General features: G+C 36.8%; 1 protein-coding gene across 2 annotated transcripts; it reads left to right on the plus strand.

Moving 5' to 3' along the window:
- The first annotated feature begins 3,047 nt into the window (after positions 1–3,047).
- On the plus strand, positions 3,048–7,209 carry LOC308529542 (serine/threonine-protein phosphatase 4 regulatory subunit 2-like). Of its 2 annotated transcripts, XM_081105682.1 has the most exons (5): positions 3,048–4,059; positions 4,960–5,034; positions 5,246–5,389; positions 6,074–6,363; positions 6,572–7,209. In XM_081105682.1, the coding sequence occupies exons 1-5, from the start codon at positions 4,028–4,030 to the stop codon at positions 6,886–6,888; spliced, it is 858 nt and encodes a 285-aa protein (XP_080961808.1). In that variant the 5' UTR covers positions 3,048–4,027; the 3' UTR covers positions 6,889–7,209. The 2 variants fall into 2 exon arrangements, with proteins under 2 accessions (XP_080961808.1, XP_080961807.1); XM_081105681.1 differs by lacking the exon at positions 3,048–4,059 and having other exon boundaries at positions 4,172–5,034.
- The last annotated feature ends 18,794 nt before the right edge of the window (positions 7,210–26,003 follow it).

Genomic DNA, 26,003 nt, shown 5'->3' on the forward strand with positions numbered 1-26,003 from the left:
TTGTGCATGGGCTGCGAGCTGGTTCGCGGGCAGTCGACGAAGCGTCTGGGCGGCTCGCGCGGTTCCACCGGCTCCCCAGGGGCCATCAGAGCCTCACAAGGGCCGTTGGAGCCTCGCAGGGCCGTCGCAGCCTCACGCAGCCTCACGCAGCCTCGCGGGGGCTGTCTCAGCCTTGCAGGGGGCGCCGCATCCCACGTTGGGGGTAAAGGTGCGAGACAGAAGCTCCTCTCGCTGTCTCTCCTGCTGCTCCCTTGCGTATCGCCGATGCTGTAAGTTTCTGAGAGCAGTGTGCAGGTGCTGGGCATCATACTTTAACTGGTCAACACGAAGTTTGGCATTCTGTCTTTTGTTGGGTGGCTCCTTGCTGGACAAAATCTCCAGGTGTTCTTGCTGGCTGAATATCTGGTATGCTTGCTTGGATTTTGTTTTCTTCTAAGTGCACAGACTGCTTGTCTGTCCTCTCCCGGCGTCCCATGTGAGACTGGATCTGGTGGACCTGCTTGTGCGTTTGCTGGTACAGCGGTTCCATGTCACCGGCCCAGCTGGGTCCAGCTCCGGCTTCCTCTGAACCTGATTCTGTTTCTTGAGTGTGTCCCTTATGGATGCGAGAAGTTGAAATCTGCGGTTTATTGGGTTAAGCTGCAAAAGCGCAGGCGGTTCCTTTTGTGCCACTGGTACAGCTTGGCTGGGGATGTAAATTGAGTAGGGTCGGGTCCCCGGGAGTCACCAGGGTGGAGCAAAGGGCAATGGCGTCTCCGCGACTCCTCGCCTCTCTGCGACTCCCTCCGCAGCGAGCAAGTGCCAGCGAGCAAGCCTCCCTCGCTCTCTGACCCACTGCAAAGCCATCCCGCCTCTCCCCATAGGGGTCTGGGACCCCAGAGTCCCGCCCCAAACAAGCTCAGTGGATTTGAGAGTCTGTAACCCCTTCTGATTGAAGAAAACTGCGCATCCAGTTGCAGCCCGCCTGGCATGCGCCCCCGTACCTCTGTTCTGGGCGCCTCTGCACCTCCTACTCGGTCTCAGTGCGCTTCTTTCTTTCCTTCCAGTTGTAGAACTTCCACTGGGCCAGCTTTCCCATAGTTCTGGATGGTAGCTGTTTTGTCTTATAGTTGGTAGTTTCAATGTTGTTGTGGGAGGCAGCAGGCACAGGTCTATACCTTATGCCGCCATCTTGGTTCTCTGAAAATATTAACTGTATGTAAAGACACCTTTTAGTGCAGTGTTCAAAATTACAATGTTAAAATTTCCAATGGATTCTGTTATTTACAAGTAAATAATATATAATCCTGTTCAAGTGAGGAAGGAAAGTGTTTGACATTTAGTGCCATCTCTTGGGCGTTTGACAAAATGACTTTAAAGGCTTCTGAAAGTGTCTGTGAATGAAAATGAATTTTGCCGACATTGCTATGCAACGTAATGTACATCTTCCTCCTGAATGCGGTAATGATAATCACCCAAACATAAATAGTTCATAATTGGCTGCAGTTTTACTTAACCTTCCTAAAGAAAATTAGCCAAACATTTAGTGTAAATGTGTTAAATGGGAAGCTTAAATATACTCATTTTTTAAAGCTTATTTTAATTTAAGAGAAAGTATTAGCTTTTGATGTGTGAAAGAAATTTACTTGATGGAAAGACATTATCTGTAAGTATTTGCCAGTTAAGGATTTAAAAAAAATTTTTTTTAAAAAAACATGTTCTTTTATTGATTTTTTACAGAGAGGAAGGGAGAGGGATAGAGAGTTAGAAACATCGATGAGAGAGACATCGATCAGCTGCCTCCTGCATACCCCCCACTGGGGATGTGCCCGCAACCAAGATACATGCCCTTGACTGGGATCGAACCTGGGACCCTTTAGACCACAGGCCGACGCTCTATCCACTGAGCCAAACCGGGCAGGGCAAGGATTTTAAAATTCTTAACACAGGGTGCTTTTTTGTTTATTTTTGGTTAATATATAAACTTTTAATTACAGTGTCACTATGAGATATTTACTGAGACAGTAACAGGTTGTGGTGGTGTGTTTAAGGTTTGGAGAGTAGTGATCTAGAAGAGGGGCTAAGGTTCAGGTATATTGCTATCATGTAGTACACTTAAGATGTACCTATATATATATCAAAGCCTAAGTGACTGTTATGACCAGACAGCCGACCAGTAGCTAGAATGCACACTGACCACCAGGGGACAGATGCTTAACACAGGAGCTGCCCCCTGGTGGTCAGTTGCACTCCCACAACCAACCTCCCGTGGCCCGCCAACCTCCCGCAGTCCCTCCCCCCAGCCAGCCAGCCCTGATTGCCTGCCAGGCCAAGGGACCTCACCTGTGCATGAATTCATGCAACGGGCCTCTAGTTATAATTATAAAGCAGAACCGTACCTCTAGTACTTTTCCATTGGAGTTATTTGTCTTATTCTATCTGATAACAAAACATAGTTTATTTGAAGACTTTAAAGAAATCTTTGTGTGCAAAAGAATGATTGAGGAAAAAATTTTGAGTTGAAACAAATTTGTTATTTTCAGTTTTTAAACTTTCTGTTAATTTTGGATATTCTGTATTGCTTTTTAAGGCAAGGAAGGGAAAATTGTTTTCTTTGTAAATAAAATGATAGGTGTTCCTGTTGTCTTGCCTATTTTTAAATGACTCATTCATTCCCCTATTGTAGCATTTTCTTTTGTAGCTTAACACATGGATAAAAGCTTTAAAAAGTGAGACTGATAATGTTTCTAATTTTCTTAATAATTAATGGACCTCAAACTATAAAATTATATTCTTTTACAGTATCCCTTTTACTATTCAGCGGCTATGTGAATTGCTAACAGATCCAAGGAGAAATTATACAGGAACAGACAAATTTCTCAGAGGAGTAGAGAAGGTATATATTTTGTTAATTGAAATTATATTAAACTGTAACATAATAGATTTAAAAAAAATGCATTGAGTAAGAGTTGTTGTAGTCACCTTTTCTTGAAATAAGTTTCTCAACCTACTTGAAGTTTTTCCCAAATTGTTGTCTGAATTGTGGTCAGAGTTTCGGAGAGATTTAATAGAGGGGCAGAGGAGAGCTTATATCAATTAAGTTTAGGAAAGCAACTTAGGATTCTCTCCTGGATATTCATAGTATACATCAATATATTAAATGTTCTATGAAGTTCTATAATTGATATTTTAACTTTATTAGAGTGTTTTGCAAACGTGTTAATCCATGGAATTCATTTATTTCAGTTCTGGAATTGAGATGTACACAACTCTGGAAAATCACTGATACAAAGCATTAAATTAGATGTGAGAAAGGTAAAGGTCAGCGTGAAGAATGAAGAAAACATTAGGTTTTCTGTGAGTGAGGTGATATTAGTAATAAGGAAAGGGCATTTCGGACTGAGGGAAGAGCATGATGAGCAAAGACAGCAAGGTGTTTGAGGAAGTTGACTTGGGTAAAGAAGGTGAAGAAGCCCTGGAAACCAAGATGGGACCAGTGGGTGGCTAATTCCCTCACTTGGTGATTGATCCTAGTCCAGTGTTCATTTTAAGATTATAATTCAAATTCAGTTTATTTACCCTGGGAGCTGGAATCCAAAACTGTTACTTAGTCATTTACAGTAGATCATAAGGCCTTACCAGATTAATGTTTTTAATCTCTTGTGGTATATGATACTACACATCAGGTTTGATTGGTACTGCTTATAAGGAAATTCATTTATACTTGGCCTAAAACTTCAATGTCTAAGTATCTTGGGGGTGATTCTAACTACAATAAGGAGAGGGTGGTTCTACTTTATTACATGAAATATATAATGTTAGGGCTCCAAAGTAACTAAAGTAGAGTAAAAAAAATAAATGCATTAGTAGGATATTAGATTTTGGTCTTTTGTTTATAAGTTTTATTTTAAAATTTTTGTTAGTAAAATCAGAATAAATAGAAACTTAACCTACCAGGATGAATTTGAGAAATTAAAAACAAATGATTAAACTTACACTGTAGTACTTTTCCTCATGTTAAATCACCAATTTTTGCTTGCAGAATGTGATGGTGGTTAGCTGTGTATATCCTTCTTCAGAGTAAGTAGAGAGACTTTTCTATTTCTAATATGTTAGTCTTAAAAAATTGCATTTATTTTATATGTAATAAAACATAATTACATTTATAAATTCCTGCGAATCTATCTCCCAGTTTCCAAAATTGAATATTACCAATAATATTACCTGTGTGTTTTTGCAATAAAGGGGTTTGGATTAAGGAGATTTGTGATTTACCATAATCTTCACATTGTTGGATTTATGTATTGTCATGGCACTCAGGGCCCTGGGATCTTATCCTAGATACCTTTCCAGGGCATCTTTAGATATTTGGCTACTTGATTACATTCCTCTTCATGATGGAAAACTGTTTCCAGTTCTCCAGATTTATGTAGCAAATTAAGATAGCGGTTAAGGGTACAGTCCTTGGCACTATTAATGTTTTGTTAATGAGTGGATATCTTGGAAATTACAGGAAGTTTAGCAGTGCCCCTGGCCTCTACTCCCTGGCTGTCACTAGTATCCCCTTTTCCCCAAAAAAAGTCTTCAGACACTGTCCAATGTCTTCTGGGATGCAGTGTGGAGTAGAGGGGTTGTGAGGAGGACGTTGCCTCCCATTGAGAAAAGTTGGTTTAACACGTTAAGTGCCAGCCTGTTTTGTCTTCTGGAAAGAAAGTATAGTGTCAGTCACCAGTGACTGACTGGGCGTTTAACGTGTTAAGGTTAAAAAAATCTCTGATTTAATAGACAAAAACTGAATTTCTTTTCAAAATTTTTTCAAGAATATACATGTTATTAAGATAATCCCATGATTGTTATTTCTCACAGAGGTCTTATTGTTTGGTTTTGCAACAGTGATATCTTACAAAAGATGAAAATTCTTGATTCCTGTCAAAACTAATACATGAAACCATCCATAACAGTGTTTGTTTTGTCTCATAGGAAAAACAATTCTAATAGTTTAAATCGAATGAATGGTGTTATGTTTCCTGGAAATTCACCAACTTATACTGAAAGGTAAGACTCTTGATTTTTAATATCCAAAGAAAGAGTTTACATATTTTAGTTTTGAGTAGCAGGCTCAATATTCTTTTTTAAAAATTAGGATTAAGAGGATAATAAAATATACTAAACAGAATTAGTTAATGTGGATCTGAAAGTCAGAATGACCTTGAAAGGGATGACTTTTAGCAAAATGGGAAAATGATGTTCACTTGTCTTACCACAGGGCTAATATCAATGGGCCAGGAACACCTAGGCCACTTAATCGACCAAAGGTTTCTGTGTCAGTCCCTATGACAACCAATGGCTTGCCTGAGAGCACAGATGACAAAGAGTCAAACTTACAGCAAACTGAGGACAAAAGTCACAGGTGTGTTTGAGATTTATATTTAAAAACAAAAACTGTTTATAAAATACTAGCATTGGTGATTTTCAGCACTCATTGTTTACTATCTATAATTTACTAAAGGTTTTGAGGTATAGGACAGGTTTTAATGTGATAGGAGCTTTAGCACATTCTGAAGATGGGCATAGAAAAGACTAAAACTGCTAAATTGGGGAGGTCCTCCTTATAATGGGGTCTTACGAAAATAAGGTGGTCAGGATGTATTTTAATTTTTTTTGAAAGTTACTAGAAAATATATTTGTAAATGAGTTGCAATTTTGTGAATAATAATATATAGATCATAAAATGAAACATTTATATCTCATCAAATTTTCTGCATCATTTAAGGGAAAGAAGACTGAATGAGTGAGAGGATTTAAAGAGCATGCCCATATGGAAGACTTGTAGTTTTATTATAGGAGAGCATTTAACTTACTGGAGAATTGAACCAAAAAGGTCATATAACTTGTTGACTAGTTCCAAATGGTAAATATTCATTAAACAGTTTAGGTTCCCTTGAAAATTTTCTCGTGTTCTCTTGGCCCAGGTGGTATAATTTAACTTTGACACTGAAATACAATTTAAAAAAATAATTAGATTTTTAAAATGGGAATGTAGAGGATGAAGAAAATAATTTTATTAACGACACTTAAAAAAAACCATTTACAGTCATTCTCCGACACCTGGATCGGAAAGCTCAGTGAGCCCGATGAAAAATAAACACCCAGGTGAAGATGCTGTGGACGCTGAGGGGCATGAGGTAAAAAGACTTCGGTTTGACAGAGAAAGTGAAGTCAGGGAGACAGCCAGTCAGACGTCTTCCAGTGAAATTTCTTCCGTTCTGGTAGAAGAAACAGATGCATCATCTTCATCTCAGGATAAAGACAAAGAAAGTGGTTGTTCCAGGCAACACTGTACAGAAGAGGAGGAAGAGGAAGAGGAAGAGGAGGAAGAAGAAGGTATTTAGAAACCATCTGTAAAAGGGTGGAGTAAGGAGATCCTCAAATAAAGAACGTAACATAATGCTGATGTTGGGCTTTTCTCCCACATTTATATAGTTGCTGCTCAATTTCAGGGAATATGATTTTGAACTGTAGAATATCACAGTTCATGAAATTGGAGGTATTTTGAAAATAAAATTTAACTACAACATTTGCTTATTTTTAGAGTCTTTTATGACATCAAGAGAAATGATCCCTGAAAGAAAAAATCAAGAAAAAGAATCTGATGCCTTAACTGTGAATGAAGAGACTTCTGAGGAAAATAATCAGATGGAGGAATCTGGTCTGACTCAAGCCGGGAAAGATTTCCATTCTGAAGGTAGTGAGAACACAGGCCCTGACAGTGGTGGCTCTGATTGCCATGAAACAGAGGAATTGGCAGAACCCAGCTCTAATGAGACTGGAGAGGTTCTCTCAGAATCATCCATGGAAAACGATGATGCAGCCACAGAGGTCACAGAGGAACCAATGGAACAAGACTAATTAGAGACAGCATTTTACATACAGTTCTGGTTTTACACTGTATAAAACTCTTATGTAATAAAGTGGACCTTTAGTTTTACAAGAGAAGCAGGTTGTAATATAAAGTATTTTGTGGGATAAATCCTGAAAGAGTTGTACATGTAAGAACTATGAATATTGGTTCCATAGGTCCTGCTTACCACTGACTGTTTTGGTTTGGTCAAATCAGTGGTTTGTGTGTATAGATTTTTTTTTTTTTTTTTTTTAGAATTAAAGTTTTTTAACTGGAAAGTAATTATAATTTTGAAAACCTTTTGGAGATTATTTAGTTTATACATACACAAAAAAGCTTTTTGTCTTGTCTTTTTCTGACAGCTCTAGCAGTTTTCATATTTTGGTCATAGTTTCAACATTTTAACGTGAATTTTAGGGTTTCATGCTGATTTCCAGATTTTATTGTTTGACTGTACAATGGAACTTTAAGTCATATATGCATACATATATATATATATATATACATATATATACACATATATATTATTCTGAGGGGGGAAATGTTATATTTTTCTGTTTCTATAAGAGATGAATAAATACAGTGGATACTTTTTCTATTGGTCATGACTGAGTTCACTCTTTCAGAAGACCGTTTCTTTCTCTTCTAAGTAACTCAAATAAAATTTGGCCCTTGTGAAACCCTGGAAATCTAGAGTCTGTTGAAATACCAGGTTAAACACATTCCAAGAGATCTGTTAAAACAAATTCTTTTGTATACCTCTGAGGTGCCTGAAACGACTTCATTATTTATGAGAAAATGTGCTTTATCTTGGAAATTGTGTTCAAACATGAGCTTACTATTTTGTAGAATGAATGCTTATAAAGCTGACATGAGAACGTCTCAGAACTGAGCAGTTTCCTTAACTTTTTGCTTGCTTTTCTGAACATTGTGAATATTACACATTTCTTTCTAAATTATTCTAGAGTATAATATGTCAATGATATGAAACACCACTGTACTGGAAGAATTAATATATTACTTTAGTAATGTACTGGAGCTAAATGACTGAAGCTTTAGGGGTGCATAGAAATCACCATAATTTGTATGACATTTTGAAGTGAATTAAATATTTTTGAACATGCTTCTTCAACAGCCAGTGTTATATTTTTCAGATCAACAGAAAGCACAATAATTACTGTAAACTCAATATTTTCAAATTCACATATATAATGTCATGTAAGATGCAATTTTCCTGTCAAATTACTGGCTGCCAAATTTATACCTGTTTCTTTGGCTGTACCTTTTGATATTTAGAATTTTTAAATTTCTGTAAAGTAGATTTTGTAGGGTGTAATGTGTTCACTGCCTTTGTGACGCGGTATATAACTGTAAATTTCTGTGTGTAAACTGAATGCTTGGGCTTTCAATACAGTATTCATATAAAGCAATAAATACTAATGTTATGAAATATTTGAGTACATTTTTATCAAAAATAAAATCTCTTTTAGTTTCAGATACCTGAAGTAAACAGATGAACTTATAAAACTGATGCAAACAATTTCTGACACTGTATCATAATGCTTTTGGGTGATTTGGATGGCAACTACAATTTTGCATTTTGACTACTTAAATTGCTATGACTAAAAATACCAGGACGATTTGGCTTCGTTTATGTTTGTAGGGTAACATACTACTGACTGGCTTGACTTCGGTTCACAGCAGCTAGATATATCTATGAATATGTGGTAGTCGAAATAAGAACAATACTGATTTACTGTACTGGAGAAAAATCACACACACTTTTTTTAATGTTGCAAAAATGTCAAAATGAAGCAAATTTTAAATGCAATATTTTTTTTTAGTGACCTATTAACCTTATTTTGTTGAGGGGTATTTTGCCAAGGAGAACAGATTGTAAACATGTTAAGAAATTTTGAAATTTTCTTTAGCATATTTATGAAATTATTGTCAATGAACCTGTTCTTTAGGACCCTGTGACCTTTTGATATTTTTATTTTAATTGTGCCATGGACCATTTGTAAACAAATAGATTTACTTTGTTGCTTTAGGTTGAAGTTTTAGCAATCATGACTTTGAGGTCTGTGGTTTATTTGTAAACTTGCGATTGTTATTTTTGCAAGGCCAAATGTATATCTTTATTAAATAAAGTACAACAGTGGTGAATGTACCAAAATGTCACTTAACTCTATGAGAGATCTGCATTTTGATCTACAGCTTAATTTCATATTTATGTTTCATATGTTGATCATAGATCACACTTGTTGCTTTTTATACAGAAAATTGTAGAATGCTCATGAATATCTTTAGGATAGAAGGACTACCTCTGTAGTTAAACTGAGGAACCTTGTTACGCTGATTTAAGATACTGATGCCCATTTGGAAGTAAATTTCCACAGGTGTGCATAGGTGCACTTAGACTTGGCTTCATGAAAATGTCAGTTCTACTCATAACCGATTTAGATGTGAATTTTTTTTTAAATCCTCAACTGATATTTTTCCATTGATTTTTTAATTTAATTTAAATTTTAGAGATGGGGAAAAGGAGAGAGTGAGAAAGAAACATAGATGAGAGAGAGAGACATGGATTTGGTTGCCTCCCCCATGCGCCCCGGCCAGGGCCAGGGATTGAGCCTGCAGCCGAGTTATGTGCCCTTGACCAGGAATTGCCCTCCAGTCCATGTGCTAATGCTCTAACCACTGAGGAACCCGGCCAGGGTCAGGTGTGACTTTTTAAAGACTAATTTTAGGCACATTTTCTTAACATACCACCAGCAAAGTCAGATGAAAAGATCTAAAGAATTGTAATGATTAATTTTAATTTCAATGATTAAAATTTCCTTTTTGGCCAGCATGCCAAAAGAATTTGAAATTCTTGCTGGTCAAAAAAGTGAAAATATACAGATAATACATCTGTGGCACTTTTCCCTTTAAAATAAAACATTATCCTACTACATTTTTTTAAATGTAGCTTTTCAGTTCTAAATAGCAGGGGAGAAATTAGTGGGAAAGTGTTAATTATTAGATAAATTTAATCCAGTTAGGATTTATTAACTATATCTGTCAACAGTGTGCTGAGCAGTGGTAGTAGACCATAATGCTTTAGCATGGAAAGTCATCCATGAAATCGTGGCCAGAAGGTGTGACCTGTGAAAACATTGAGGCTCAAGATTATTTCGCTTTGCTGGTGTAGATAGGCACGTATTTATGCATTTTTACATTTGTTAAGTCAACTTCGTTGTTAATCCTCACAGGATATTTTTAACATTTTTTAGAGCGAGTGGGAGGGGGAGAGAGTAAAATCAACGTGAGAGAGACATTGATTTGGTGCCTCTTGCACGTGCCCCCAGCAGGGTAGAGGATTGAGCCTGCAATCGCAGTCCATGCCCTTGGCTGGATCCACCTGCGACACTTCCATCTATGGGCCGAGGCTCTGCAGCTGAGGAATCGGCCAGGGCAAAATCAGCAATTTTTTAAATAATATACTAGTTTACCTGTAAAGATAGTTGGGCAGCATCTAAAACCGCTACAATGTGTGATTATGAGAAATGTATCTTGTGGTAAGGATGAAAATGCAACTTGTAGAAGCAAAGGAAATAAAAAGTGGGGTAGCATTTCAAATTGTCGTCTGAACAGGAATTTCTTCAATGCATTGGTTTTGATCAAATGAAGTTCAGTTCACTCGAGATTTGTGCTATTAAAATGGATGAATGCAAAATCACCTTGTCATTTCATATGCAATTATTAGGTTTACTGGATTATCGGCCTAATATGAATGCTAGGATGTTAGAATACATCTAATATTTCACATTTTAAAAAATCAGTACACTTTTGGGAGTGTTTATTTCAACTTGGAGCCTAGATTACTTTGCCAAATGTATTATTTTCATAATGCAATAAAACATAAATTAGAAGTCTGTGTGGAATATTTTATTTGCTATAGTAATTCACAAAGTCCTCCCCTACTCCCCCATCCTGCTGTCCTCGTAGTTCAGGATCCATTCGCACTTCCTGGTCTACAGGGAGGGAGGTTAATGTATTCATTACTTTATAGCTCTGCTGCTTAAGTGGTACTATTTTTTCAAAGAGGATGCATCTAAGTTGAATGGACAATTATTCGTTGCTGAGCAACTCAAACTTAATATCTGACAGAATTTATATTTACTATGTCAAATTTCTCTTGGCATTAAGTTGTCGCTATAACGTTTGTTTAGAATCATTTTAGAAATCTCACTTTCAGACAACTGCATGGTAAGATGTGTCAAATTCCTCTAAGTGGGTAGATTGCTCTCAATTCTGGATTCTCATTTCTTTATACATATTGCACCGAAGGTGATACTCTGAAGTAAAAAAAAAAGGGGGGGGCGGGTACTAGCATGTTTCTACATGGAAATGCATTTGAATTTTAGGTCATACTTAATTTCACTTATCTCTACTTTATTTATTAGATGGTATAGCTAATACAGAGTTTTGAATTAATGATAGTAAGACTGATTCTTCAACTAACTCGGATGAGAGGTCTGGCTACTTGGCTGTCTAGAATGAAGAGTATACTGTTCCCTTGTGTTCTAACAGTCTTAGAACAACAGACATTTTTCCCCTTTAGTTTAATATTGAGCATTTGAGTATCTGATCTTTGAATTTATTTGTAAACTTCAAGGTTTTTCCAAAGGCAATACATTTATTAAAACTAAAATGTATCCTGAGATTACTTCCCACTTCAAGGTGCTGAGTTTATCCCTGAAGCTTTATGTGTTCCTTGATTTGTGCTGTTGGGAGCTGCAGGCAGACAGTGAATCACTAAGAAATGTGCATTACAGTAACAACTTTTGTGACAAGATCAGTTACCCGGACCACAGAGGGGCACAACACTCCTCCACCATGGTGGGGGACGGGTGTTTCTACGAGTGGCAAGTATCATTAAGCCGGCCAAGTTGTGCTTTAGATGTGGTGTAATGGTACTTGGTATTTGGTCAGTGATGCTGGCATCAAGAAGTCTTTGTGGTTGAGTAGGCTTTTAAGTCTTAATACTGCCTATTTGAGGGATAAACATGGTATTTGTTCATATTATTAGTTGTTCCTCTTTTTTCCCCCCATAGCTTCCCTCCACCCGGTTCCAACCCCACCCTCTACCCTTACCCCCCAACCCCAAACTGTCCTCAGCCATAGGTGTACAATTTTTATCCAGTCTTTCCCACAATCCCCCCGCCCCCCAAGATAGTCCACTCCCTTTCTATGCCCTGATTCTATTATATTCATCAGTTTGTTCATCAGATTATTAATTCACTTGATTTTTAGACTCACTTGTTGATAGATGTGTATTTGTTCATAATTTGTATCTTTACATTTTTCCTCCTCTTCTTAAAGGATACCTTTCAGCATTTCATATAATACTGGTTTGATGGTGATGAACTCCTTTAGCTTTTTCTTGTCTGTGAAGCTCTTTATCTGACCTTCAATTCTACATGATAGCTTTGCTGGGTAGAGTAATTGTAGTTGTAGGTTCTTGCTATTCATCACTTTGAATATTTCTTGCCAAACCCTTCTGGCCTGCATGGTTTCTGTTGAGAAATCAGCTGACAGTCGTATGGGTGCTCCCTTGTAAGTAACTGACTGTTTTTGTCTTACTGCTTTTAAGATTCTCTCTTTGTCTTTAGCCCTTGGCATTTTAATTATGATATGTCTTGGTGTCCTCTTTGGACTCCTTTTCTTTGGGGTTCTCTGCGCTTCCTGGACTTGTAAGTCTATTTCTTTCACCAGGTAGGGGGAGTTTTCTGTCATTATTTCTACAAATAGGTTTTCAATATCTTGCTCTCTCTCTTCTTCTGGCACCCCCATAATTCGGATGTTGGTACGTTTGAAGTTGTCCCAGAGGCTCCTTACACTATCTTCATATTTTTAGATTCTTTTTTTCTTTTTGTTTTTCTGGTTTGGTGTTTTTTGCTTCTTCGTATTTCAAATCTTTGACTTGATTCTTGCGATCCTCTAGTCTGCTGTTGGATCTCTGTATAATATTCTTTATTTCAGTCAGTGTATGCTTAATTTATAGTTGGTTCTTTTTCATATCCTTGAGGGTCTCACTTGATTTCTTGAGGGTCTCACTAAATTTATCGGCGGTTTCTAGAAAATTCTTGAAAAACCTTATAAGTGTGGTTTTGAACTCTATATCCAGTAGTTTGCTTTCCTCCATTTCTGTCATTTGTGACCTGTTTCTTTGTCTCCACATTTTTGGCTGACTGTGAGGACTCGCTGTGTCTACAGTGGAAGAACTGCTGTGCTGGAGACACCCTTATGGGGTAGGACTTGCTTCAGTGGGGCTTTGGTGCTCACTGAGTCTGCTTTTGAGTGTGTCCGATATGGATGTAGGGAGTTGAAATCTGGTATCTGGCCAGGGGTACCCTGGCTCCTGGATCTCCAAGGCAACCACTGTGTGAGTCTACCCAGCAGAAGCTACAGCGTTATCAGCAGATTTCTCCTCTTTGTTTGGGGTTTGGAAGTTTTGGAGCTCTCTAACCCAGCTGCAGTTTGTTAGGTTATGCTGCAAAAGCGCATGTAATTTGCGCCACTGCACACAGCTTGGATGGGGATGTAAATTGAGTGGGGCTGGGTGTCAGAATCACCAGGGCAGAGCAAAAAGCAATGGCTGTCGTCAGCGACTCCATGCCTCTGCGTCCCCCAATCCCTCTGCATCCCGAGTCCCACACTCCCACAGCAACAATGATCTCTGCGAGAAAGCCACCCTCGCTTTCCAACCCGCTGCAAGACAGTTCAATTTCTCCCCGTAGGAGTCTGGGGCCCCAGAATCTCGCCGTAAATGGGTTCAGTGCATTCAGGAGCTTGTATCCCCTTCTGATTGGAAAAAAAAACCTCACACCCAGGTGCAGCCGCCTCATTCGCACCTCCGTACCTCTGCTCTTGGCGCCTCTGCACCTCCTACCTGGTCTCAATGCGCTTTTTTCTTTCCTTCTAGTTGTAGGACTTCCACTCGGCCAGCTTTCCCGTGGTTTTGGATGATAGCTGCTTTGTCTTATAGTTGTGGTTTTAATGTTGTGGGGGGCAGCACGTACAGGCGTATACCTTATGCCACCATCTTGGTTCTCTCCCCCAAAAAACCTCTTGATAAACTTTAAGGGGGAGATTGACACCTCACTGACATCACTGGATAGATCTTCTAGACAAAAACTCACCGAAGAGACAGGCCTTAAATAACACACCAGATCAGATGGATCTGATATTTATAGAACATTTCATCCCAAAAAAAGAGGATATACATTCTTCTCCAGCCTCCCCAGAGCGTCTCAGCTGCACTTGTGGGTCTCACCTATGTGTCTCTTTAAGTAGAGGGACATTGCTATTGTTCCCCAAAGGGAACAATAGTTCTGACCTTTGAGAACTCTTCCCCAAAGACTTCTCAAAGCTCAGAAATCTGCTCTTTTAGACCCCAGTACTAACAACTCACACAGGCTGCCTTCTCACAAAGGACAAATACTTGTTCGCACCTGTATGTCCTGTGTACTTTTTCTTTCCATTTGTTGGAATAAGTGAAATTTGAAAACATAGACTCCTAACTGAACAAACACTTGGAATTCTTAAATATATTGGAATTTAACACCAATCTCCTATACCTGCAACGTATTTCTAATATTCAATACAAAAACATAACGATCACAAGGCATTCAAATCCTTTTGATTATGAATCACCAAATATTAAGATATATTTAGTAGTTTGTGTTACCTCCATAAACCTTTAAAAAACAACTAGGCAAGCTGCTGGATCCCCCTGACACACCTCAATCTATGGAGTTTAAATATACTGCTAACACTGTGGGAGGCGTCTTAACAAACCCACATTAGGAACTGGGCCACATTTCCCAAGAGATGCTTAACTACTAAATCACTCATAGTAAGGACTAGACAGCTTCATGTGTAGTAGCCTGAAAACTTGCTACACTTCTAATAATTTATATAAGAAAATTGCTGCCTCACACAACCACTTCAAAAATACAACTAAAAGACAAAACTGACATCATCCAGAACCACAGGAAGGCTGGCTGAGTGGAAATTCTACAACTAGAAGGAAAGAGAAAAGCACACTGAGGCTGAGAGGTGCGGACGTAAAATGCAGAAGGTACAGAGGCACACGTGGAAAGGGCTGGCAACTGAGGACGCAGCTGTCTTTTTCAATCGGGAGGGAGACACAAGCTCCCAACTACTCTGAACACCAGTTCCAGGTGAGTCTCTGGGGACACAGACTCATACGGGGAGAAACTGAACTGTCTGGCATCGGGAAGAACTCGAGGGTGGCTTTCTCTCAGAGATGCTTGCAGTGATTACTGCGGAACAGTGAGACCTTAGGCCTCTTAGGGCAGGGCTGAGGATCAGCCATAGCTGTTTGCTCTGCCCTGTTGATTTCGAGACCCCGTACCACCCAAGCTGTGCGCAGAGGCTTTTGCATCTGAAAGGCCTGGCCCTTTGCAATCTGAAAATTACCTAACTGCAGCTGGGTCAGAGAAACCCAGAACATCCAAAAGAAGGCCCAAGGCCCCACAGCAGCTTGCATTGCTTCACAGCTGGGGCTCAACTGGGTACCTCTAACCCCCAAACAAAGAAGAGGAATCTGCAGATCTCTCCATAGCTCCTGCTGGGTAGCCTCAGGAAGAGGCTAAATTAGCTCCTCCTTAGAGATCCAAGAGCCAGTGTACCCAGTCAGATTACAATTCCTCAGATCCATAAAGGACACACTAGGGGGCAGGCTCAGTGAGCACCAAAGCCCTACTGAAGCAAGTCTTGCCCCATAAGGATGTCTCCAACACAGAAGTTCTCCCACCATAACCACAGCTGATTCTCACAGCCATTTAGCCTGGAGGTCAATTCCTCCCAGGGATACCTACAGCAATCAAGGCTTAACTATAACAAGACAGTGCACAAACCCAAAAAGATGTGTACCAAGAGTGTCCACCTCAGGTAATTGGGGAGGGTGAGCCACTGGGCCCTATAGGACACCTAGCACACAAAGCCACTCTACCAAAACAGGAAGCAGCCACAATGCGGAGATAAAGAAACAGGTCACAAATGACCGAAATGGAGGAAAGCAAACTACTGGATAAAGAGTTCAAAACCACACTTAGAAGGTTTTTCAAGAATTTTCTAGAAACCGCCGATAAATTTAGTGAGACCCTCAAGAAATCAAGTGAGACCCTCAAGGATATGAAAAAGAACCAAGTATAAATTAAGCATACACTGACTGAAATAAAGAATATTATACAGAGATCCAACAGCAGACTAGAGGATCACAAGAATCAAGTCAAAGATTTGAAATACGAAGAAGCAAAAAACACCAAACTGGAAAAACAAAAAGAAAAAAAGAATCTAAAAATATGAAGATAGTGTAAGGAGCCTCTGGGACAACTTCAAGCGTATCAACATCCGAATTATGGGAGTGCCAGAAGAAGAGAGAGAGCAAGATATTGAAAACCTATTTGAAGAAAAAAACACTGTCTAATTGTGGTAAAACTCTCAAAATACACAATGATACTGCCTGGAAATGATTAGGAATGTGTAAGAAAAACTTGAAATTCAAGTAATTAGAGACGTACTATCTCTATGGCTGTGTTCAATAACCACAATTGCAGATAGAAAGCTGTGAAATGAGGAAAATACTGATAATGTTTACAATTCTGGCTATTTTAGTTGTCGTTTTCAGAAAAACGTGCTTTCAAACATTAAGAATTCCTGTTTATAAATTTGTGAAAGAAACACTTGTAATTGAAGTAAATAGAGACGGAATATCTCCATCAAGGTGTTGAATCACCGTGATTACAGGTAGAAAGTTGTGAAATGATTAGAATACTGATAATGTTTACAATTCTGGCTATTTTAGTTGGCGTTTTCAGAAAAATATGCTTTCAAACATAAAGAATTCCAGTTTATAGAGCTCAGAATTTGTGTATAAAGCCTTGAAATGACAAGAACACTGTTTATTTTTACAGTTGAGGTTTAATTGGTTGGCATTATTTGAATACAACAGTTTAAGTCCTGAAGATTCATATATATACTCCTAAGAAAACTAATTGTGGTAAAACTCTTAAATTACACAAAGATACTCCCTGGTAATGATTAGTAACTTGTAAGAACACTTGAAATTCAAATAAATAGAGACGTAATGTCTCCATGGCGGTGTTGACTCACCGGGATTACAGGTAGAAAGCTGTGAAATGACACGAAAACTGATAACGTTTACAATTACGGCAATGGATTTTGCCGTTTTCAGAAGAAAGTGTTTTCAAACATTAAGAATTTATTTCAGGGAGCTCAGAATTTGTGTATAAAGCCTTGAAATGACGAGAAAGCTGTTTATATTTACAATTGAGGCTTAATTGGCTGGCATACTTTGAATTAAACAGTTTAAGTTCTGAAGATTAAAGTATATACTGCTAAGAAGACTCTCTCATTGTAGTAAAACTCTTAAAATACACAATGATACTCCCCGGAAATGATTAGTAACATGTAAGAAACACTTGATATTCAAGTTAATAGAGACATAATATATCCATGGCAGTGTTGAATCACAGGGATTACAGGTAGAAATCTGTGATACTACGGGAAAACTGATAATGTTTCCAATTTCGGCAATGGAATTTGGAGTTATCAGAAGAAAGGGCTTTCAAACATTAAGATTTTCTGTTTATAGAGATCAGTATTTGTGTACAAAGCCTTTAAATGATGAGAATACTGTTTATATTTATAATTGAGGCTTACTTGATTGGCGTTTTTTGAATAAAACAGTTTTAAGTCCTGAAGATTCATGTATATACTTCTAAGAAAACTGTCTAATTGTGGTAAAGCTCTTAAAATACACAATGATACTCCCAGGAAAAGATGAGGAACGTGTAAGAAACACTTGAAATTCAAATAAATAGAGACGTAATATCTCCATAGCGGTGTAGAACCACCCGGATTACAGGTAGAAAGCTGTAAAATTACGAGAATACTGATAAGGTTTACAATTCCGTCAATGGAATTTGTCGTTTTCAGAAGAAAGTGCTTTCAAACATTAAGAATTCCTCTTCATAGAGCTCAGAATTTGTTTATAAAGCCTTTAAATGCCGAGAATACTGTTTATATTTACAATTGAGGCTTAATTGTGGTTGGGGTTTTTTGAATAAAACAGTTTATGTCCTGACGATTCATGTATATATTGTTAAGATAACTGTCTAATTGTTGTAAACCCTCAAAATACTAATGATACTCCCCAGAAAAAATTAAGAACGTGTAAGAAACACTTGAAATTCAAGCAAACAGTGTCGTAATATCTCTATTGCATTATTGAATCACCCGGATTACAGGTAGAAAGCTGTTAAATGACGGGAATACTGATAATGTTTACGATTCCTGCAACGGAATTTGGAGTTTTCAGAAGAAAGTGCTTTCAAACATTAAGATTTTCTGTTTATAGAGCTCAGAATTTGTGTATAAAGCCTTTAAAGACGTGAATACTGTTTATATTTACAATTGAGACTTAATTGGTTGGCTTTCTTTGAATAAAAACAGTTTAATTCCTGAAGATACATGTATATATTGCTAAAAAAAAAACAACTGTCTTACTTTGGTAAAAATCTCAAAATACACAATGATACTCCCCGGAAATGATTAGAAACATGTATGAAACACATGAAATTCAAGTAAATAGAGAAGTAATATCTCCATGGTGGAGTTGAATCACCTGGATTACAGGTAGAAAGCTGTGAAATGACGAGAATACTGATAAGGCTTACAATTCCGGCAACAGAATGTGGTGTTTTCAGAAGAAAGTGCTTTCCAACATTAAGAATTCCTGTTCATAGAACTCAGAATTTCTGTATAAAGCCTTTAAACTATGAGAATACTGTTTATATTTACAATTGAGGCTTACTTGATTGGCGTTTTTTGAATAAAACAGTTTAAGTCCTGAAGATTCGTGTATATACTGCTAAGAAAACGTTCTAATTGTGGTAAACCTCTAAAATACAGGATGATACTCCAGGGAAAAGATTAGGAACATGGAAGAAACACTTGAAATTCAAGTAAATACAGAATAATATCTCCATGGCGGTGTTGAATCACCTGGATTACAGGTAGAAAGCTGTGGAATGACGAGAATACTGATCATGTTTACAATTCTGGCAATCGAATTTGGCTTTTTCAGAAAAGTGCTTTCAAAAATTAAGAATTTCTGTTCATAGAGATCAGAATTTGTGTATAAAGACTTTACATTAGGAGAATACTGTTTATGTTTACAATGGAGGTTGAATTGGTTTGGCGTTTTTTGAATGAAACAGTTTAAATCCTGATGATTCAAGTATATACTTCTAAGAAAACTGTATAATTGTGGTAAAACTCTTAACAGACACAAGGATAGTCCTGGAAAATGATTAGGAACATGTAAGAAACACTTTAAATTCAAGTAAATAGAGTCTTACTACATTTACTGCTGTGTTCAGTCAACGAGAATATGGGTAGAAAGCTATGAAAAGACGAGTATACTGATAATATTTACAAACCTGGCTACTTTAGGTGGTGTTTGCAGAAGAATGTGCTTTCAAACATTAGGAATTCCTCTTTATAGAGCCCAGAATTTGTGTGTAAGCCTTTAAATGAGGAGAATACTGTTTATGTTTACAATTGAGGATGAATTGCTTTGGCGTTTTTTGTGTGAATCAGTTTAAACCTGACGATTCAATTATATACTAATATGAAAACTGTCAAACTGTGGTAAAACTCTTAACATACACAATAATAGTCCGGTGAAATGATTAGGAACGTGTAAGAAACACTAGAAATACAAGTAAATAGTGTCTTACTACATATACGGCCATGTTCAATCTCCTAGATTACGAGTAGAAAGCTGTGAAATGATGAAAATACTGATAATAATTGCAACTTCGACTACTTTAGGTGGCGTTTTCACAAGAATGTCCATTCGAACATTAGGAATTCATGTTTATAGAGATCAGGATTTGTGAAGAAAGGGTTCAAATGAGAAGTTTAAATCCTGATGATTCAAGTGTATACGTCTAAGAAAACGGTCTAATTGTGGTTACACTCTTAAAATACGCAATAGTAGATTCCAGAAATGATTAAGAACTTGTAAGAAACACTTGAAATACAAGTCAATAGATTCTTACTACATTTCCTGCCGTTTTTAATCACAGACATTACCAGTGGAAATCTGGGAAATGACCAGAAAACTGATAATATTTACAACTCCGGCTACCTCAGGTACTGTTTTGAAAACAATGTGCTTGCAAACATTAGAAATTCATGTTTGTAGAGCTTAGAATTTGTGTAGAAAGACTTTAAATGGGGACTATACTGTTTATGTTTACAATTGAGGCCGAACTTCTTTGGCGTTTTTTGTGTGAATCAGTTAAAATGCTGATGATTCAAGTATATACTTCTAAGAAAGCTGCTGTCGAATTGTGGTAAAACTCTTAAAATACACAATGATAGTTTCCAGAAATGATTAAGAACGTGTAAAAAACACTTGAAATACAAGTAAATAGATTCTTACTACATTTACTGCCGTGTTCAATCACGGATGTTACCAGTGGAAAGCTGGGAAATGACCAGAAAACTGATAATATTTACAAACCCGCCTACTTTAGGGAGCGTTTTACAAAGTAGGTGCTTTCAAACATTAGGAATTCATGTTTATAGAGTGTAGAATTTGTGTAGAAAGACTTTAAAAGAGGATAATACTCTTTATGTTTAGAATTGAGGCCGAAGTGCTTTGGCGTTTTTTGTGTGAATCAGTTAAAATGCTGATGATTCAAGTATATACTTCTAAGAAAGCTTTTGAATTGTGGTAAAACTCTTCAAGTACACAATGATACATTCCAGAAACGATTAAGAACTTGTAAGAAACACTTGAAATACAAGTAAATAGATTCTTACTACATTTCCTGCCATGTTCAATCACTGAGATTAGCAGTGGAAGCTGGGAAATGACCAGAAAACTAATAATATTTACAACTCTGGCTACTTAAGGTACCGTTTTCGAAACACTGGGCTTTGGAACATTAGAAATTCACGTTTTTAGAGCTTAGAATTTTTGTAGAAGGCCTTAAAGTGAGGATAATACTGTTTAGGTTTAAAATTGAGGCCGAAGTGCTTTGGCGTTTTTTGTGTGAATCAGTTAAAATGCTGACGATTCAAGTATATGAAAACTATCGATTTGCAGTAAAACTCTTAAAATACACAATGATATTTTCCAGAAATAATTAAGAACGTGTAAGAAACACTTGAAATACAAGTAAATAGACTCTTACTACATTTACCGCAGTGTTCTATCATGGAGATTGGCAGTGGAAAGCGGGGAAATGATGAGAAAACTGATAACATTTAAAACACCAGCTACTTAAGGGAGCGTTTTCACAAGAATTTGCTTTCAAACATTAGGAATTCATGTTTATAGAGCTTAGAATTTGTGTATATAGCCTTTAAATGAGGAGAATACTCTTTATGTTTACAATTGAGGTTGAATTGCTCTGGCATTATTTTTGCGAATCAGTTAAAATGCTGAGGATTCAAGGATATTCTTCTAAGAAAAGTGTGTAATTGTGGCTAAACTCTTAAAATACGCAATTAAAATTTCCAAAATGATTAAAAACTTCTAAGAAACACTTGAAATACAGGTAAATAGATTCTTACTACATTTACTGCTCTGTACATTCACGGAGATTAGCAGTGGAAAGCTGGGAAATGAACAGAAAACTAATAATATTTATGACTCTGGCTACTCTACGTACCGTTTTCAAAACAATGTGCTTTCAAACATTAGCAATTCATGTTTTTAGAGCTTAGAATTTGTGTAGAAAGACTTTAAGTGAGGACTATACTGTTTATGTTTACAACTGAGCCCGAATTCCTTTGGCGTTTTTTGTGTGAATTAGTTAAAATGCTGACGATTCAAGTATATACTTCAAAGAAAGCTGTCGAATTGTGGTAAAACTCTTAAAATACACAATGGTATTTTCCAGATATGATTAAGAACGTGTAAGAAACACTTGAAATACAAGTAAATAGATTCCTACTACATTTACTGCCGTGTTCACTCACTGAGATTGGCAGTGGTAAGCTGGGAAATGACCAGAAAACTGATAATATTTACAACTCTGGCTACATTAGGGAGCGTTTTCACAAGAATTTTCTGTCAAACATTAGGAATTCATGTTTATAGAGCCTAGAATTTGTGTATATAGCCTTTAAAAGAGAATACTTTTTATGTTTACAATTGAGGGCAAATTGCACTGGCTTTTTTTGTGTGCATCAGATAAAATGCTGACGATTCAAGAATATACTTCTGAGAAAACTGTCTAATTCTGGTAAAACTCTTAAAATACTAAATTGTAGTTTCCAGAAATGATTAGAAACGTGTAAGAAACACTTGAAATACAATTAAATAGATTCTCACTACATTTACTGCTGTTTTCAGTCCTGGAGATTAACAGTGGAAAGCTGGAAAATGACCAGGAAACTGATAATATTTACAATCCCAGCTTCTTTACGGAGTGTATTCACAAGAATTTGCTTTCAAACATTAGGAATTCATGTTTATAGAGCTGAGAATATGTGAATATAGCCTTCAATTGAGGGAAATACTGTTTACGTTTACAATTGAGGCCGAATGCTTTGGCGTTTGTTGTGTGAATCAGTTAAAATGCTGACGAATCAAGAATATACTTCTAAGAAAACTGTCTAATTGTGTTATTATTATTAAAATACACAATGATAGTTTCCAGAATGATTAAGAACTTGTAAGAAACACATGAAATACAAGTAAATATATTCTTACTACATTTACTGCCGTGTTCAATCACGAAGATTACCAGTGAAAAGCTGAGAAATGAATAGAAAACTGATAATATTTACAACTGCGGCTACTTTAGGTAGCATTTTCAAAAGAATGTGCTTGCAAACAATAGGAATTCATGTTTATAGAGCTTAGAATTTTTGTAGAAGGCCTTTACATGAGGATAATACTGTTTAGGTTTAAAATTGAGGCCAAAGTGCTTTGGCGTTTTTTGTGTGAATGAGTTAAAATGCTGAAGATTGAAGAATATACTTCTAAGAAAACTGTGGAATTGTGGTAAAATTATTGAAATACACTATAGTTTCTAGAAATTATTAAGAACGTGTAAAAAACACATGAAATACAAGTAAATAGATTCTTACGACTTTACTGCCGTGATTAATCACAGAGATTACCAGTGGAAAGCTGTGAAATGACCAGAAAACTGATAATATTTACACGTCAGGCCAATTTAGGGAGCGTTTTCACTTGAATTTGCGTTCAAATATTAGGAATTCTTGTTTATACAGCTCAAAATTTGTGTAGAAAGGCTGTACGTGAGGACTATATTGCTTATGTTTACATTTGAGGCAAAATTTCTCTGGCGTCTTATGTATGACTCAATAAAAAATTACGATTCCACTACAAACCTCTAAGAAAACTCTCTAATTTTGGTAAAACTCTTAAAATACGCAATTAGAGTTTCCAGAAAGGATTAAAAACTAGGAAGTAACACTTGAAATAAAAGTAAATAGATTCTTACTACATTTCCTGCCATTTTTAATCACAGACATTACCAGTGGAAAGCCGTGAAATGACAAGAAAAATGATAATATTTAAAAGTCCGGTCACTTTAGGGAGCTTTTTCACTTGAATTTGCTTTCAAATATTAGTAATTCTTGTTTATACAGCTCAAAATTTGTGCAGAAAGTGAGTAAGTGAGGACTATACTGCTTATGTTTACAATTGAGGCCGAATTACTCTGGCGACTCTCGTATGACTCAGTTAAAATCCATATGGTTCCAGTACATACTTGTAATATAACTCTCTAATAGTGGTAAAACTCTTAAAATACACAATTAGAGTTTCCAGAAATGATTGAAAACTTGGAAGAAACACTTGAAATAAAAGTAAATAGATTCTTACTACATTTCCTGCCTTTTTAAATCACTGACATCACCAGTGGAAAGCTGGGAAATGACCAGAAAACTGATAATATTTACAACTCCGGGCACGTTAGGGAGCGTTTTCACTTGAATTTGCTTTCAAATATTAGGAATTCTTTTTATACAGCTCAAAATTTGTGTAGAAAGCCTGTAGGTGAGGAATATACTGCTTATGTTTACAATTGAGGCCGCATTACTCTGGCGACTTTTGTATGACTCTGTTAAAATCCTTACTGTTCCAGTACATAGTTGTAAGAAAACTCTCTAGTTGTGGTAAAACTCTTAAAATACGCAATTAGAGTTTCCAGAAATGATTAAAAACTTGGAAGAACCCCATGAAATAAATGTAAATAGATTCTTCCTACATTTCCTGCCGTTTGTAATCACAGACATTACCAGTGGAAATGTCGTGAAATGACCAGAAAACTGATAATATTTACAACTCAGGGCACTTTAGGGAGCGTTTTCACTTGAATTAGCTTTCAAATATTAGGAATTCTTGTTTATACAGCTCAAAATTTGTGTAGAAAGCCAGTAAGTGAGGACTAAACTGCGTATGTTTACAATTGAGGCGGAATTACTCTGGCGACTTTTGTCTGACTCAGTTAAAATCCTCACGTTTCCATTACATACTTGTAAGAAAACTCTCTAGTTGTGGTAAAACTCCTAAAATACGCAATTAGAGTGTCCAGAAGTGATTAAAAACTTGGAATAACCACTTGAAATAAAAGTAAATAGTTTCTTCCTACATTTCCTGCCGTTTGTAATCACAGACATTACCAGTGGAAAGCCGTGAAATGACCAGCAAACTGATAATATTTACAACTCCGGGCACTTTAGCGAGCCTTTTCACTTGAATTTGCTTTCAAATATAAGGAATTCTTGTTTAGACAGCTCAAAATTTGTGTAGAAAGCCTGTAAGTGAGGTCTATACTCCGTATGTTTACAATTGAAGCCCCATTACTCTGGCGACTTTTGTATGACTCTGTTAAAATCCTTACGGTTCAAGTACATATTTGTAAGAAAACTCTCTAGTTGTGGTAAAACTCTTAAAATACCCAATTAGAGTTTCCGGAAATGATTAAAAACTTGGAAGAACTCCTTGAAATTAAAGTAAATAGATTCTTCCTACATTTCCTGCCGTTTGGAATCACAGACATTACCAGTGGAAAGCCGTGAAATGACCAGCAAACTGATAATATTTACAACTCCGGGCACTTTAGGGAGCGTTTTCACTTGAATTTGCTTTCAAATATTAGGAATTCTTGTTTAGACAGCTCAAAATTTGTGTAGAAAGGCTGTACGTGAGGACTATATTGCTTATGTTTACATTTGAGGCAAAATTTCTCTGGCGTCTTATGTATGACTCAATAAAAAATTACGATTCCACTACAAACCTCTAAGAAAACTCTCTAATTTTGGTAAAACTCTTAAAATACGCAATTAGAGTTTCCAGAAAGGATTAAAAACTAGGAAGTAACACTTGAAATAAAAGTAAATAGATTCTTACTACATTTCCTGCCATTTTTAATCACAGACATTACCAGTGGAAAGCCGTGAAATGACAAGAAAAATGATAATATTTAAAAGTCCGGTCACTTTAGGGAGCTTTTTCACTTGAATTTGCTTTCAAATATTAGTAATTCTTGTTTATACAGCTCAAAATTTGTGCAGAAAGTGAGTAAGTGAGGACTATACTGCTTATGTTTACAATTGAGGCCGAATTACTCTGGCGACTCTCGTATGACTCAGTTAAAATCCATATGGTTCCAGTACATACTTGTAATATAACTCTCTAATAGTGGTAAAACTCTTAAAATACACAATTAGAGTTTCCAGAAATGATTGAAAACTTGGAAGAAACACTTGAAATAAAAGTAAATAGATTCTTACTACATTTCCTGCCTTTTTAAATCACTGACATCACCAGTGGAAAGCTGGGAAATGACCAGAAAACTGATAATATTTACAACTCCGGGCACGTTAGGGAGCGTTTTCACTTGAATTTGCTTTCAAATATTAGGAATTCTTTTTATACAGCTCAAAATTTGTGTAGAAAGCCTGTAGGTGAGGAATATACTGCTTATGTTTACAATTGAGGCCGCATTACTCTGGCGACTTTTGTATG

This window comes from Myotis nattereri (assembly GCF_964212035.1).
Source record: "Myotis nattereri genome assembly, chromosome: 14".
Taxonomy (NCBI): Eukaryota; Metazoa; Chordata; class Mammalia; order Chiroptera; family Vespertilionidae; genus Myotis; species Myotis nattereri.